At 36.0% G+C, this 17,660-nt stretch overlaps 1 protein-coding gene across 1 annotated transcript; it reads left to right on the top strand.

Moving 5' to 3' along the window:
- Positions 1-3,844: 3,844 nt before the first annotated feature.
- On the top strand, positions 3,845-6,844 carry stmn1a (stathmin 1a). The gene is made up of 5 exons (XM_058754628.1): positions 3,845-3,947; positions 5,417-5,470; positions 5,564-5,736; positions 6,010-6,201; positions 6,277-6,844. Exons 2-5 carry the CDS (start codon positions 5,455-5,457, stop codon positions 6,340-6,342), a joined length of 447 nt encoding a protein of 148 aa, XP_058610611.1. The 5' UTR covers positions 3,845-3,947; positions 5,417-5,454; the 3' UTR covers positions 6,343-6,844.
- Positions 6,845-17,660: the final 10,816 nt, after the last annotated feature.

Here is a 17,660-nt window from a genome sequence, read left to right as displayed (position 1 = left end):
CGTGTTGAAGCAAGTTGGAGCTAAACTCTTCAGGACAGTGGCCCTCCAGAACTGAGTTTGGACACACCTAATCTAAGCCTTTGATATGGTTTATCATGATATATTGAAAACCAGACTCAAATATATAGGAATATATCCTGGTTCAGAAAGTATCTAACTGATAGAACACAATGGGTGTGAATGAAAGGCGCCTTTACAGACTGCCAGGGGTATTCCTCAGGGTTTTGTTTTGAGTCTTTTACTTTTGACCCAATGAGCATTTTGTTGTCCAATGGTCATGCCTTAACTTTGTAATTTCTTATATTTCTCAAGGGGATTTAATAATTTTTCACTTTTCAGTCTGAGTTAAATCTCTTTTTTTGCTCAATTTATCTGTAAAAGAAAACCTGCTTAATAATTATGCACACCTGAATATAATGAGTTTTTCACTTCCAGCCTTCATGGACAATTTTATATCACTTATAAATGGTTACATACAAAATTAATAGTTGTTAATAAGATTGATGTTGTTCGGAATTGGTAAAAAGATGCTTGGAAAAAAATATGATCAGAATATCAACATGCCTAATAATTATGCACGCACTGTACACACATATGTACAAAGAAATAAAAACAAAACAAAACTTTTATTCATTTGGGCCAACCATCAAAACTTAATGCAAGAGATTTCTACACCTTAATAGGATTCATGATTCAAGTTGTCAAAACCACTGTGGTTTATAACCTGCATATCTACAGTAATGAGCAGTTTCTGTGTAGCAAAATGTGACCACCATGTAGGCCAATAGAAGGTTTTAGAGAATGAGCCTGAAGAACACCACTGCCCCTGGGACACAGCGGAAATGGCCTGTGCTGATAAAAAAAATGGGTCACACACACACACACGTCTGGTTTGCTATCCTTGTGGGGACTCTCCATAGGCGTAATGCTTTTTCTACTGTACAGACCGTATATATTCTATCACCCTGCACATAAACCTACCCCTTACAGGAAACTACAGGCATTTTTAGATTTTCAAAAAACTTTGTGATTTATTAGCTTGTTTACCCGTGGAGACCTCAATTTAGGTCCCATGAGTCTGTATGTATTCAGGTAATGGTTTTTATACTGTACAAACTGTATGTGCTGTTGCCCTACACCTAAAACTACCCCTTACAGGAAACTGCTGGCAATTTTTTAATTTCATAAAACACCATTTTGGATGTTTTTTAAGCCTTTTGTTTTACGGGGACACATCTGTGTCCTCATAAACCATGTTTACATTGTAGTACCCATGTTATTATACACATTTGTGTCCTCATAAACCATATATGCCTGTACAACCCCCCCCCCCCAAGATGAGAGGTACGGCTAACATACATTCACAAGTCCTTATATTTGTAACATTCAACACTCAAGGATAGACATATTCGTTTCCATATTTTTGCATACTCCCTATAATGACTGAAACTGAACGAAATTTTGCAAGTTTTTTTACTTTCTTTTTTTATTTTATTTTGCAATCCACCCAACTGCAAGCCTCTAATCACATTCTTCTGCACATGACCTAAACTTCCAATACTTGGGTAATTAGCTTACACTGATAGTCAAGCTGATGGATGGCTTCAACCAATGGCTGATATTTCAGCAGTTTGGAAAGATAGCAGGTGTCCAAATACAGATCAAAACAATAGCCGACCTCAATGACAAATACGGAGTTCAAAGCCTCGTTTACAATCACAATGTCAGGAATGTTTTTGAAATAGTTCAATTCAACAGTAGTATGCTGGTAAATCTTACTGTCTTTATGTATTGTTTTCAAGTCCTTTACAATCAAATCAGCCAGTGTGCTTTTACTCTGCAGCTGGAAGGAAGGGAGGAAAAGGGAAAAGATCACACACACACACACACACACACTTACTTTTCCCTTTACCTCCCTTCCTTCCAGCTGCAGAGTAATTTTTAGGAGACATCATATTGCATGTTAATTTTCACACGGTTTTACTCGGGCTTTACATAATGGCATCTCTCTTCTTCACCAGATTTTCTGACCTGTTGTACTTTCAGTGATGGTGATTTTGAAGATTAAAACAGTACTTATAGTGCAGGTGTACAGAATTAATTAATCAGTGGGAGACCCTTCCTCGTCAGGCCCTGGTCATATCACCTGCTCAGTTATAACAAGTTGGCTGCCAATGCCTCTGTTTACCATTTCATGGTATACTGTAAAATTATGACCCAGACTTCATCTGATTTCACGTATGATAATGTCCCATGGAGTTTACATAAAATAAATACATTTTATGATTGATTTCATGTACATTTTGTTTACATTGATTGTACTATCTGCTGTTTTAGGTCACCAAAATTCACCCGTCCCTTCATGCCTGCCTGTTTCTGCCCCACACAGACAGGGCTTGTGGTTTGTTGGCATGGAGCCGCCCAACACCATCTGTTCCTCCACCAGTGTGCCTGCATACACACATTATACAGATCAGCATTTCTCAGACGATTACATATGAACCATGCAGTGGTACTGATAGATGCTGACTGCCACAGACTGACAGAAAAAAGAATCGGGATAATTATAATATACATGTGCATAAACTGATTACTGCCACTTGCTAAGGCAAGCATAACTACTACAAATTGCTCACGCCTCTAGCTTTGAGTCTTTAACTTCATTCGTTGTGCTTCAGACGTGAACTGTGAACCAAATCAGAAGCAAAATCAAGAGATTTTACTGTAAATATTCACAGCATCATGACTAGCACAATACTGAAGTTCGCTGTGCTGTGTCTGGGAACAGGAGGAGATGCTAAATATATCCTAACATTAAAACGCTTTGTTTTACAAAGCTACGAATTCTACTTTCATCCTTCTCTCCGAAACTCCTATGTAACAACTGTCAGAGAGCGTGAAGAGCTTAAGAATAACCAGGAGCTATTTTCAGATTTCCAACCCATTTTCTAACAGACACGTGCCACACTGAGAACATAGCAGCATGGACATTCACAATCCATTTCAGATCACTTCAGACATATTTGAGCAACACAGCATTAATGTTTTCATCTATGGTCTGATAATAGATTCCAGTGTCAAATCAGTGAACGCAAGGCGACTAAAAGCACGCTCAGGTAAAGGTATTATACTAAATCCCTGTACTGGAATTATTTCATGCTGATATGATGAGTCACTTTCCCTTTGCCCTGCAACATTATGCAGTTCCAAATGTGGAAGATGAGGTAATCAGTCAAGGCTTATGACAAAAAAAAAAAAAAAAAAAAAAAAGGCAGACTTGGCCTGTAAAATGACATAAAATACAAATCAGTTTGATTCTGGTTATCATTTTAATTCTCAAAAACAACCATCATTTTTTTTTTTGCTGTAAGTAATACTGATCATATTGACTGACACTGACACAATAGATCCCTATTCGAAATGCTTGCAACAAAAGTTAATTATTGTAAATGCATTGGTAAGAAGCATTCATCACAAGTAGGCTTACTATTTTAAATAGGCTACTATTAAAAGAGCAAACTAACAGACATTCCTTTTACATAAACATCTATTTACATGCGTTTTATTCACTACCAAAGTCAAGTTTGTGAGTAGACATAATACACCAGCATCAGCCGGTGTTACATAACCCTCTCAATAAAACAAGAGCACTCAAAACATTCATCACCAACAGAAGACGCTGGTTTGACCAGACACTATTTTAAGCAGATATATTCTTGCAGTAGTTGCAAAAATACCAAAAATACATCTATTCCGCCTCGTGTTTTGTTTGAGACTGAACTACATTACCCGGGAGCCAGAGAGCGCAGCAGCCAATGAGCGTCAAGAACATGAAGTGACGACATAAATTCGATCCTTTTATGCGCGAACTTGACTTGCGTTGAAGTGAGAAAACGGCGCGAGGCGAGCTTTTGTCATCATTCAAAGCTGGATCTTTTTGTGTGAAGGTGGGTGTTGCCTGCATTGTTATGGTAAAATGCTCACGATTTTATAAATTTGTGCGATGCGTCTGCATGAGTGGAGTTATTGAAGTGTAGATTTATATTTCTGTGGCATGCATATCATATATTAAGAGTTAAGGGAGGTATGCTGGTCTTTAGTCTACACGGAGCGGTTATTGTTAATGCCTGAAGTTTATAAAAACACCTGCATGGTTTACTCCGACCCGCTTTTAAAGGTTTTTGTCACGTTTAAGTAAATATGTAGTGGTATAATTTGATAAGAATATTGAAAAGTCACGATATCTGACCTATAATACGCTAAGCTTTCTCATGCATCTTCGTGCCACCGTGGTTTTGCATTTATAATGCATCAGGTTCGAGTACAGCGCGAATGTTTTTGTCGTGTGCAGGAGTTATCATGAGGTGTAACGTTAGTATAAGAGCAGGGCGGAGCTCGTCTTTGTTTGGATCTGGTCTCTAATAAAAGCGCCTTTGTCTCTCTACAAAATGCTGTAAAATGACCAACGATTTTGAAGTGCAAGAACACATATATTGACTTATAACGACAAAATGTAGTTTTGTTTGTCCCCAAGTCTGTGGTTTTCGCACGTGCAGGTGGAGTGTTTAGGGGAGGGGGCTGTGTGTGTTTTTGAAGAAAACGCGCCAGTTTTTTTTTTTTTTTTTCCCCGCGAAGCTTGTGCAAACATTTGCGCGCTAAATTCTCGTCATCTAAATTTATTTAATTAGTTGGCTGTACTTTGGGATCCCAGTTTGACAAAAAAGTGACAAGACCTCCTGCTGGGCACATCAGGAGGCATCGAAAAAACCATTTATTTTCTTTAAATAAATAAATAAATGAAAACGATAGATAAATACAATGTAAAAAAAGGTGTGTGCATGTGACCCTGGACCACAACACTAGTCATAAAGGTAAATTGTTCGAAATTGAGATTTACACACCATCTAAAAGATGAATAAATAAGCTTTCCGTTGATGTATGGTTTGTTATGAGGACAATATTTGGCTGAGATACAACTATTTGAAAATCTGGAATCTGAGGGTGCAAAAAAATCTAAATTGAGAAAATTGTCTTTAAAGTTGTCCAAATGAAGTCCTTAGCAATGCATATTACTAATTAAAAGTTAAGTTTTGATGTATGTACGGTAGAACTCTTACAAAATATCTTAATGGAACATGATCTTTACTTTGATATCCTAATGATTTTTGTCATAAAAGAAAAATCAATAATTTTGACCCATACAATGTGTTTTTGGCTATTGCTACAAATGTACCCCAGCGACTTCTATATGACCCTGGACCACAAAACCAGTCATAACATATATATATATATATATATATATCTCTTCATATTTCCTCTTTTAGATGTGGCTGAGTAACTTTTTGTGCAGTATGATCAGGATTATGTGTATGTTATTGAACAAACAAGATGTTTAACACTAATGTCACTGATTTAGTTTTCAGGCATACGTCGACCCTCTAGTCTTCTGCAACAATGGCATCTTCAAGTGGTAAGGCCTGTATTTATACACATGTATATTTGTAGCAGATGAGGCAGAGATGATCCTTGAATTCTGCAGTTAACAAGTAAAGCTTGTTTTCAGAGATTCAGGTTAAGGAGCTGGACAAGCGTGCCTCGGGACAAGCTTTTGAGGTTATCCTTGGGAGTCCTGCTCCAGATGCCAAGGGTGAGTTCCCTCTCTCGCCTCCAAAGAAGAAGGACCTTTCCTTGGAGGAGATCCGGAGAAAACTAGAGGCTGCAGAAGAGAGACGCAAGGTGCATCCCTATACTTCTCACAGACATGAAATATTCAGGGCGTGCAAGATGACATTTAAGTCTTTCTAAAACATGTTCGACAATAATAAATGTACGGAACTTTCTCCAGGAGCAAAGAGTTCACTTATAAAGAGTCATGTTTTTGTATGTGTGTGTATTTATACAAGGAAATTTCTGTTAATTGAAGCTAGGAATATGAAATTGTCAGATTAAAAGCAGTCAAAGTGTCATGTATAACTAAATGCATGTTTTTTTTTTTTTTCTTTTCTCTAGTCTCATGAAGCCGAGGTTCTGAAACATTTAGCGGAGAAGCGTGAGCATGAGAAGGAGGTGCTTCAGAAAGCTCTGGAAGAAAACAACAATTTCAGCAAGATGGCAGAAGAGAAGCTGAACCAGAAAATGGAAGCCAACAAAGAAAACCGTTCGGCCATCATGGCAGCCATGAACGAGAAGTTCAAAGAGAAGGTAAATGTGATGCTGTGTTTTCATAGATGGGTTTTTATGGCGACAAAAATAACATACTTTTTGCTTCTGTTTTAGGACAAGAAGCTGGAAGAGGTTCGAAAAAACAAAGAAAACAAAGAGGTCAACTCTGAAGAAAACTGAAACCTTCTGTTACAGGGGATTCTGATGGGGTTTTTTACTTATCCAAAGACTTAGTTTTTCTTTTGAGTTCACATAAGAGGGAAAAAATGAGGTGTCATCATGGGTCCATGTTCAGAAAACAAACAAGTGCAGGTTTTGATTTGTATATAGCAGTGGTTTTACACGTTGATTTAACTCTTCTTCACTTATCTGTGCGCTGTTTGGACCACAGCTTTGTCACTGTCTGATATTAACGGTCTTCTCAAGCTGGTAGGGACTTGTGTATGATGTGCTTAACATGCCGGTGTACTGTGTTACTTGAGCTTTTTGCTTTTCTTGAGGTTAGGAGCTTGTTTGTGTGTTTTTTTTTTGCTTCAAGCACACGACTGTTCTTTGTATATGTTTATACTGGGTATTGGAGGGCTTTACATGTGAAATGCGAAATTAGCAATAAATGTTGACATCTTTGACGGTTAACTTGTCAAATTAATAGTTGTACCAAATAAAAGCAGTACTAAAACTAGTTCTTTTGGTATTCTGTCTATTTGTTTTCTTTTTATTATACAATTAACAAAAGCAAAAAAGGCCTCTTACGATAGCTTGCTCTATTCTGTCTGCTTATATAATTAAAAAAATAAACGTTGCTACGTGTACTGCGTTAGTCTAACTGAGACTTGTCATAACACTTGCGTATGATTGCTCTCTTGTTGATTTTGATTGCTTCCATTGTCCTCATTTGTAAGTCGCTTTGGATAAAAGGGTCTGCTAAATGTAAATGTAGTTCTGGCTTTCAAGTGTTACGTTATGGAAAATGGGTGACTTTTTAAAGCAGTTTCACAAAGTATTACATATTGAGAAGTCTGTATTTATGTTGACTTTGGAAAACTTAGTGCTTAAACCTAATATAGGCTGAAATTGTGGATAATTTCTCAGCTCACCTGAGAAAGCCTTTCCAGTGTCAGCTGGTCGCAGAAGAGCAGGTGTAACATGGACTGTGTCTCCCTCTAGTGTGGAAAGGGTTTTCCTGCTCCATACTTTTTTAAAGTATTGTATGTAATTCAACTTGAACCAGTTTGCAGTGTTTTCTCCAGCTCAAGCAAGGTATATTTAAGAAATAGGGCAATACAAAAAATAGAGTAATTTTCCGTGTAATTCAGTGAGTTAAGTGGCATTTGATCATTGAAGTATCGGTTTGCCATATTTGAGGGCATGCACAGTTATTCAAACCATAAGTTTTGGGCATTTTATTAAGATGATGAAGTGAATGCAATTCAACAAATTGACAACTTTATCTTGGTCTGATAATAATCACAGCTCATTTTACGCTGATTCCCATGAATCTGGACATTCCTGGTACTAAATTCTTATATGTGTATGTAGACTGTATCGGTGTGTGTATCAAAGCAGATGCTTTGGAGAAATATAGGGGATATTTTGATCAGTTATTGTGATTGGGGGATGTTATGCACTTTGAATGCAAATTTTAAACCCGTGGGGTAAATGTGATTTTGCAGGTGAGGGAATCATAAGGCTGTCCTTTTACATCTGTATTGTCTTTAGTGAGTTTTGTCCCTTTAACTGCGTGTACAAATTACTCCCACATTACTATTCAAGTTTATTTCAAGTTTATTGCATATACATTTCTGAGCTCTTCCCTGCACCCTTGAAAAATGCCATTTAGCTGTCTTTAAACAGACGTCTTCTGTTGAGCAGGAAAAAAAGAAAAGTGGGTAACCAAACAATATGGAAATTAACAAATGAATAAATAAAATATGGAGGTCAATACCAGCAACTGGTTGCCCATATTCTTCAAAATATCTTCTTTGTTCATCAGAAGATAGAAACTCGTACAGTAAATGATAGTTTTCATTTTTGGGTGAACTGTCCCTTTAAATGTTAAATTAACATGCATTCAAATGTAGTTTCAGCATTGGATACCAATACCATTATAGCCCAGTCATGTGAAACTCTTAAAGCTTATCGATATATAGATAAGTACAGGTTCAATATAAGTACAAGCATTTATGGCAACACATGTACTCCAACTGATTTTAATTTATTTATTTATTAGTGTATTTTTGATTCTTTTAAATGTAAAGCATTTTGAGTGTTTCTGAGGAAAAGTGTACATGGGTGATTCTTAGAATATGGGCACTTTTATGTTCTTTGGTCATATTTTTAAAAATACATATAATTTTGGACAAATTCCTCTTTCTTTGTCAAACTAATAATAAAACCACCTTAAAAACCTTTTACTACCTTTCTATTATGATTTTTTCATACTTTTCAACCTCCTTATAGGTGTCAAAATCACTGTTTTCTCCTTGTCGCACACCCAGACTTTAAACTTCAACAATGAAAATACAGTTTAAAAATATGACTTATCTGGCAACTATTAATGTACCTGAATTAAGCACTAGTAAAATAATTAAAATACATTATAGTATTTAATGTGAGACCACTATCAATATTACTTTTTATACAAAATATAGCTGTCACACAGTATTAGTGTCATTTCCACAACACTGTAATGTCCCTTTAGTCTGTGTGAAAGATCGTTTAGGTGGTTTCTATGGAAATGTTCAGTGACATCGGAGCACATGTGGGACATGGAGGGAATTAAAATTTTCATCAACAACATGTGAAGAAAAATCAAGGTACATATTGCTTGATCAGTTCATATATTTATTCTACGTCATTTCCAAGCATGCTGTACCTTCAAGGGTGTTTTTAAAAAGCTAAAAAATTTAAGTTAAATAAGAGTATTTTGCATACATGAAATGCTAAGTATTAATTCAAAGCTAGTCAGGGAAACTACAGAAATGTAATTTCCACCACACTGCCCTCTGTGGTGGAAATGACATTTATGGTTACAAAGTACAACTGATTTGTTGAATGACTTTGTGAATTGAGTTTAATGAGTGTGATGAGTTTAAGACTTTTTCTAATAAATATCTCTGCTGTTTCTCTACATTCACGTTAATTCATTGTCATTTCCACAACACCCTGTCATTTCCATCACCACACATTTTTCAAAAATATTTTAAAAGTTCTCATCACACATTCACAATATATCCACAATTGATGAGATAATGCTCTACTTAATATAAAAATTCAAGTTATTTATTTTCTAATAAGCTCTTACCCAAACCAATATTACATTTCAGAGTGTGACAGTTCAGCATTTGGTCCTTAGGGCAGTTAATTTATCTCATTGACAAATGTATAATTATTGTACATTGTGGAAAAACTGGTAAAACTATAAAAATGATCTTAGACCATTCTTGAGTGGCATAAGTTATTTTATATTTAAATAACAGCTGTATATTGAGATGTGGTGGAAATGACATTTGTTCATTGCAGGTCGGAAAAAATGTAAAATATTAACAATTTCTCTTGTAATCTAAGTTTGTCCTCTTACAGACCTTAAAACTAGACAAATTATTTAAACTTATGAGACTGTTACGTGACTTTTGAACAAGTTTTTTTTATTCAACTTCACGAGGCTAAAAGTGCCTCTAGTTGAAGAAACGTCCATCTACAGAATGATGGTGTTTGTTCAGTATTTTAATAACAGCTTGATCCACTGGGGGGAGCATTGCACAAGCACTTCCAATATAAGGGCAGATGCTGTTATGTTGACACACTGCTGACAAAATGCACACTGCAGCTCCTGATAGGCCTGCCAAATACCTCTTCATTTGGCTGCTGTGCTGATATTAGCAACTTGCACTCATTATGTCAGATTTTATCGTGGATTGCTCCTCTAATGCGCACTAATCTGGCTTTAAAGAGAACTGAAAAAGAAATCACATTCCTTGTCCTTCACCGCTGTGTAGGTGTCTTTGTAAAGTATATTCAATACATTTTCATGAGTGGAGTCAACACGGAAGTCAGAGGTCATGCAGACAATTGCTGGGGTCAGTGTAACATCAATGCAGCAACACGGCTCTCGGTGTGTCATGGTAATGTCTGGAGCAGTCCCAGCAGAGAATGAACTGAAGGTTATAATCGCTGCAGGCTATGTCACTTCAGCTTTTTCTCTGAGCTTTTTTTTTTTTTTTTCCAGTCTATTTACCTTTCCGCCACTCACTCTGACAGAAAACCTTTCAGATGTCCTCTCAAAAGCTGACATCCCCCTCAGATTTCATTTCATAAAGGTCAACAAAATCTCAAAAAGAAGTCAAGTTGCCCCCACATGACCGAATGCAGATAAAGGAAGAAATATACATCTGTTGACAGCAACTATAATTAGTAAGGGCTGGGTCAACAACATACACAGTACAGTACAGTACAGTACAGTATGAGCTTTCATGATAAAGAAAAGGAAAAATCTTTTAAAAAGCTCATTTAAAACAGCTTCTTAGAAATGTACTATATGTATTCATGTTGATTTCACATGGTGAACTTTAATTGTGTTTTCAAGAGAAGTTTCAATTAATATATAAACTTAAAAATGTCATGGTGTATCCATTAACTAAAAAGTAATAACATATTTTTTTTACACATTGAATATGTCAATGTACACATCTTCATCTTAGTTTCTGAATATAAAAGGAAACTAACTTTATTTATTTACATACATACATACATATATATATATATATATATATATATATATATATATATATATATATATATATATATATATATATCAGAGAATCATACCACATGATATTTTACAACTTGAATTAACCTTGCCTTCTAATAACATTGTCAAATAACCAACCCTGATATAATTTCCTGTTTTTTGTTTGTTTGTTTGTTTGTTTTTTCACATTGGTTGCACCTGATTTGACTCTTTAAATAAGCAGAGAATCAATTTTATAAACATTATTTTTTCTTTCTTTAGTTTCTTTTTCTTTTCTTTCTTCAGTTTTCTTTCTTTTTTAATAATAATTATTATTTTAATTAGACTTATTTCTTCATTATCATACTCATACCAGGACAACTGTATCACTCATTGTTAACATTATGCCAAAAAAAAATATCAAAATGAGTTTTAATACATTTTAATGTTTTTTTTTTTTTTTATAAATAAATAAATAAATAATGCACTTTAGCCATATCAGTCATACATATCATAAGCGTTAGTTTTGAGTAAGAGTATCGTGGATTATCTTTTCCCATGTTTACACCGTTCAGTCTCTGTTCAATTAATCTTGGTTATTCAGGTTTTACGCTGTACATGAGTAACACTCTTATTTGCATATTTGCAGTGTCAGTGCTATTAATCATATGAGACCTGTTTGAACAGCGGATTATTTCTCTCTTGCAGGGGTTAATGCTTCAGAGCAGGATTTCAAAACCCAGGGTTAAAAGCGCTGCTAATTCTCTTCCAAATTACACCCATGCTTTAGCCAGGGTTACAAGCAGCATTTAAAAAAAAGATGATAACCCAGGGTTAAGTGCAGTGTGAAAAGACTTGGAGAGGCGTTTGATTTGGGCCAGTGAACAGCCACATACAATCACAACTGCCTGCAGCTCCCTATAGAATTGTGCCATTTTGCTCGGACAAAAACCACTCACATTTTCTGTCGAGAATGTTAAAATCTGGTCACGCTGCCCTTAAAATGTGCTCTCATAAGTAGGCGGCAGCTACCGTATGTGAAAGTCTGTGACTGGGAATAGAAAGTGTATAGCATCTTTGACCTTGTAAGCCCTTGTGAACTATTATGTTGAGCTCCTCCGCTCTCAGCCCACACCAGTCCAAACACTGCCTCAGTGTGGGACTCGGCCAGAATTTTACTGCCTGTCTGAGCTCTGCCAGGTGCTTCAAACTGCAGCACCTCAATTATGTTGTTTGCATTTTGTAGAAATACTTTGCATCCATAGTCACGCTGCTAATGTTTGCTAGCGCTTTCAGAAAGTAGCTGTCACAACCATAAAAGCCTGCATAAAAATCATCTACAGCCATACGTTGCTTACTGATGCACACGTAAACAGAATTTTGCCTTCATATAATTGGAATGAAATTGAAAAATCTACATAAATACATACCATAAAAGTAAGTGCACATCACGGTTATGGTTTGTTATTCACTAGATGAGGTTGTGTCAGCCGAAAACTGAAGATCAGCTTTAAGAAAAGCCATAATGTCTGAGACCGCATTGGGTTAGGCTTCATAGATGTTAGGTAAAATCTTGGATTCTGAAAAATGGATAACAAAGGACGGTTATGATTTCAAATTAAATAAAATACGTGTATTCTAGGGTTTAAAGGTCACTAAAAAATGAAAGAAAATTTCTGCCAATGAGCATGTAAATGTCTTTGTAAGAATGTCCTTCCTTTCTTTAATATGCAAAATGCTTTCTAGAATATTCTCAAATCATGCTGATCATCATGTTTTGTTCATTTCATATGGAGTGCTGTTTACACTAAGTGCAGCAATGGATTCTATATTTACAAAATAGCAAAATAGTTTTTTTGCTATTTATACTACTTATTGCAAACAGTGGCAATTATCTGCACCTGAGTATTGTAGTACATTATAAAACAGTACGCAATAATAACGTATTAAGTGTAAATTATAATTAAATTCAAATTATTAAATGGATGCCACCTTATTGGGACAAGAAAGCCCTCCGTACACCTACCCTAACCCTACCCGATACTTCATTTTCAACTTTTTCATTATTTCCTTCATTTTTATTGAAAATAAATGCCTTTTCAATGTGTTACGAGATTTGAAAAGGGAGGGAAAAAAGTTCGGCAAAAGGCGGATTCAAACTCTGGTCGATCGCGTCAAAAAGACTATGATAGCCTACACATTTTACCATCTACACCACTAAAACGGATGAACAGTCACCTTTTGTAGTGTTGTCCAGCCCAATCACACGTTGGTGGGCGGAGTTAGTGTAAATAGCCTCTGCCAACAAGGGGGGCTATTTGCACTTAGTTAGACATATGCTACCAAAACACTAGGAAATTGACATTTTTCTTGTGTTCCTTTTTCTGCTAGAATTTCCCTATTGTTTTAGTCTAATGAAAAAAAAAAAAACCTGTCCTGAATGAAACACAGGATACTTGATTAGCAGTAATGAATTCTTCTTCTGGCTATTTATAGTTGTTCCCCTCAGATTCTGCCCATTTGTCTGTGTCTTGCAAGGTGGTGCCCACTTCCTTTAGCATTAATTGTGTCTTGATGGATTGCATACGGGCAGCTGAATGCGATTGGTTTAGTGCTGGTTGACAAAAGGTGTAATGGGGTCTTGTTGGTGCTATGTTGAAGACTGTTGAGGGGGCGACTGAATTTAGTGTAACTGCAGTGTGGGCAGATGAACAGTTTAAGTGATTTCAGTTGAGCCAGTGGAAGGTTAATCAGCGTATCTCTCCTCACAGGTATAATTATTTCAGACAAACACCTTTTGGTCAGGTTCAGGGTCAGGTTTACTGTGTAACACATTTTCATGTCCCCATCATTATATATCTAGGAATAGTTCACCCTAAAAAATAAAATTTGCTCAAAATTTACTCACCCTTAAAGTAAAAAAAACACAGTAATGATGGATTTGTTTCTTACAAACACACAGCTTTTCACTTCTCAAGATATTAACTGATGGACTGGAGTGGTGTGGATTACTGTGATGTTTTTATCAGCTTTTTGGACTCTCATTCTGACGGCACCCATTCACTGCTGAGGATCCATTGGTGAGCAAATGATGCGATGCTACATTTCTCAAAATCCTTAATTTTGTCATTTTACATTATTGACACACTATTTTCCTATTTTGATATTGGAAAGTTGTTTTGACACAATCTGTATTGTTAAAAGCGCTATATAAATAAAGGTGACTTGACTTGACTGCAGTTTCCAAAATAAATGAACACTAGAGACAGTAAAACTCAGACGCATTTTATTCCTTATCACACAAATTTACAGAGTTTTGATTAATAAAGCATAATTTTCGCACAATTGCTTGAAGAATATCATGTTATGATTCCAAAACAATATTAATATGCTGGGCCAACGTGCAGTAAGGTACGTAAAAACGTTCTTGCTAAAAAGTGCCCCCAGGTGCGTTTATGCCATGAGACCAGGTTGGTTTTGCAATATGCTTTTAGTGACATAATTTTTGAAAGAAAAACAACAGCACAAACGTACATAATTCTGGTTCATTTTATTTTATTTATTTTTTTAATTATTGAAATTACGCTACACATCCTCCATACACTAAGAAACATTTCTAAAAATAGGACCCAATGTACTGTATACAATAAGGGATTTTTTGTGTTGATTTTCCACATGAATATTTTACCCATATTCTGAATTATGCATTGCACTGTGTTGTGTTTGAGGGCTAAAAGAAATGTCCATGAATATAACTGATAATGTCCTGGAAAACATATCCAGTACCTGTTTGGTTCTTCAGCTTATTTGTCTTACAATCTAGAAAAAGCCATCACAGCACCTTCAAAAAAATCCAACCGAGGTGCCTAGACTCAAAAGTAAAATACTTTGAAAAAGGACTTTTTAAAAAGTATTTTACTTTCTTACAATCAACACACATTCCATGAACAAACCAGATCAGAATTCATTATTGCTAAAAGCTTCAGCCCATATTTCAACAGGCCCGACATTATTCTGGGGAGAGTGGACAGCACTTTGTGGGACACGTCCTTTGCATGTCAAACTTGAAATTGATTTTCCCAGAATTCTTTGTAATGTTGCCTTCTCTCAGCCCTTTGTGTGTGCTGGCCCTGATGAAAGCAAGCAAGCAAGCAAAAGCGATGGCATGTTTACTAGCAATCTCAGAATTGCACCTATTCTAGTAGTGATTTACTGTTACTCTCATATGATTCAGGTCTGTCTTCTGCCCAGCTGCAGACTCCACAGCTCTGGAAGTAGTATAAAAACAAGTAGACTGTGTTTGGAATACTAGTGTATTTATTGCATTACTATTCAGAATACAAGTATACAAAAAAGTTGTTTTTGACAGTAGTGATGTTTGCAGACATGGTTGCATATTATTTCAAATTAAATGTAAAGGTCAAGTTAAACACATTGTGGGACACAGTATTCTGTGAAGTACGCTCATAACATTAGTAATATATGTCCATAAGGGCTGACAACTCCCCCATCAAACTGGGTGGAATCTTAATGAAGCGAGGGATGAAGTACTGTAGGAGAGATGTGCGGAGGCTTCACAACATGTTCTCTGGATGGATGATGGCAGAGATGAGTGTGAAGAGACAGTTTCTAATACATTCAGGAAAAAAAAAATTCTGTATGTGGGCGTTTCTTCAACCATGGGCACTTTTTGGTCTTATTGATTCACTTAAAATACTTTTTCCCACACTATGGCTAGTTTATTTGTCTAGTAACTGTGGACATACATCACAGAATATTTTTTGTAATTTGTTTTCTAAATGATTCTGAACATTTCTGACCTTTTTTAAATGTTTATTTCACTATATTCCAAAGCATTTTATTGTACTTTTGAGAGTTCTTAAAATGCTATACATTTTGCCATATGTGACGTCTGTTTTTGCACTATATTGGTTGCCAATGCACATATTGTTTTGACTATATTTTTAAAAACATTTTATTTATTTATTTTTTCCCCCCACTTGTTTGCACACATTAAGTGAAAATGAAATATAAGCTAAATTGATATTTTAATATATTTAACGTTTTGATAGTCTATGACAAGACACCCCCCCCCTCCCCCCCAACAGACACTGGGTATTTTGAGTAGAACGATTATACAAAATATATAATATAAAACTATTAAAAATATATGTTAAAATTACCAAATAATTACTCATAGATCTGTACTTGTTTTTACTTTTAATACTTTAGTTCATTAAAAATCAAATCCTTTTTTTTACCTTTACTGAAGTAAAATTGAAAAGGAGTACTTAATACAGTACTCCTATACTGTATTAAGTATTAAAGGGGTCATATGATGCAATTTCAAGTTTTCCTTTCTCTTTGGATTGTTACAAGCTGTTTGTGCATAGATAAGATCCCTGAAGTTGCAAAGACTAAAGTCTCAAACCCAAAGAGATATTCTTTATAAAAGTTAAGAATCGACATTCAAACACGCCCCCGCATGTCTACGTCACTGTGTGGGAAGATTTGCAAAACACCGCCCAAATGTTTACGCAATGAAAGAAGGTGTAACTTTTATTCTCGCTGTAGTATTGTTGCTGCCTCCGGTGCCATGTCCTGGAGACGCTGTGTTTCATTGTGAAAGCGAAACTACTTTGTTTGGGCTTCCAAAAGTGGACACAACTAGAAATCAGTGCTTAAGTTGTGTTTACAACACTGTTCCAGAACAGTTCAACCCAAATATTAGAGTGTGTGCTGCACATTTTACAGAGGACTATTTCCTGAACCTGGGAGTAGCCTGCCAGCTGCTCAAAGGCTGTTTCTATAAAGTGGGGCAATTCCAACTTTGCAAGGACAGTCTGGCGCTTATGACTCACAGCCTGTAAGTATGTTTTCAAATTTAAAGAATTTGCCACTGACTAGTTTTGAGAAGTGTAGAGTAGTGCTTGTTGTTTGTCATTTCTCCGATTACAATACAGTAAGGGGCATAACATTTCCGTCTCACGCTTGAGGTATTTAGCCAGTCACAACACACTGGATAGCTGGCCAATCAGAGCACGCCTTGCTTCTCAGAACGATCAGCTTTGTAAAAATCGGTGCGTTTCAGAAAGGCAGGGCATAGAGGAGCAACAATAATGTACAGTATGTTGAAAATAATGTGTTTTTTTAACCTTAAACCGCATAAACACCAAATACACAAAATAATGTTCTTTTTAGCAACGTCATATCACCCCTTTAAGACAGGTTCCTTAATACAGCTTAAGTAGAAAATCCACAAACAAACAAACAAATAAATAAAAATTCTATGCACAAGTGGTATTTAATTTTCTTTACACATCGCATGCACGCACACACACACACGCACGCACACACGTATGCTTAAGGAAGAAGGTTAAAAAAAAAAAAAAACAAACAAACAAAACATTTATTTATCTCTTCTTCGTCTCAGAAAGCAGGAGTTCCCATACAACAAAATGTATTTTATCCATGTGCATTAAAAGGTTATGAAGGCAGAATCGTTTAACCAGATGGTAAAAGCTAATGTTTGTTAGCTGCAGCTGGAGAACTAACCTCTGCTCTAATGTTCATCATGACTGGATTCAGTTTCTGTGTTCCAGGAGCTGAGTTCAACAGTCTCTTACAGCAACAGCATGAGAGCATGAGTGTTTGGATATTCAGTTGCACGGTGCTTTCTGCTCAGCCTCAGTGGGTGGATATGTTTCTGCCTCAGTCATTCACACCATGATACATCTCCTCTTTGCACACTTTGACCCTGGACTTTGAA

The sequence above is a fragment of the Onychostoma macrolepis genome, chromosome 19 (genome assembly GCF_012432095.1).
Source record: "Onychostoma macrolepis isolate SWU-2019 chromosome 19, ASM1243209v1, whole genome shotgun sequence".
NCBI classification, from domain to species: Eukaryota; Metazoa; Chordata; class Actinopteri; order Cypriniformes; family Cyprinidae; genus Onychostoma; species Onychostoma macrolepis.
Note: the sequence above shows the minus strand (reverse complement) of the source record. Positions and strands in the feature narration are given on the sequence as shown.

Bases quoted from the DNA above. Each gene is read 5' to 3' on its own strand.
- stmn1a (XM_058754628.1), top strand. The intron at 5,737-6,009 runs GTGCATCCCTAT...TCTTTTCTCTAG, and splicing joins CTGCAGAAGAGAGACGCAAG to TCTCATGAAGCCGAGGTTCT. The intron at 6,202-6,276 runs GTAAATGTGATG...CTTCTGTTTTAG, and splicing joins ACGAGAAGTTCAAAGAGAAG to GACAAGAAGCTGGAAGAGGT.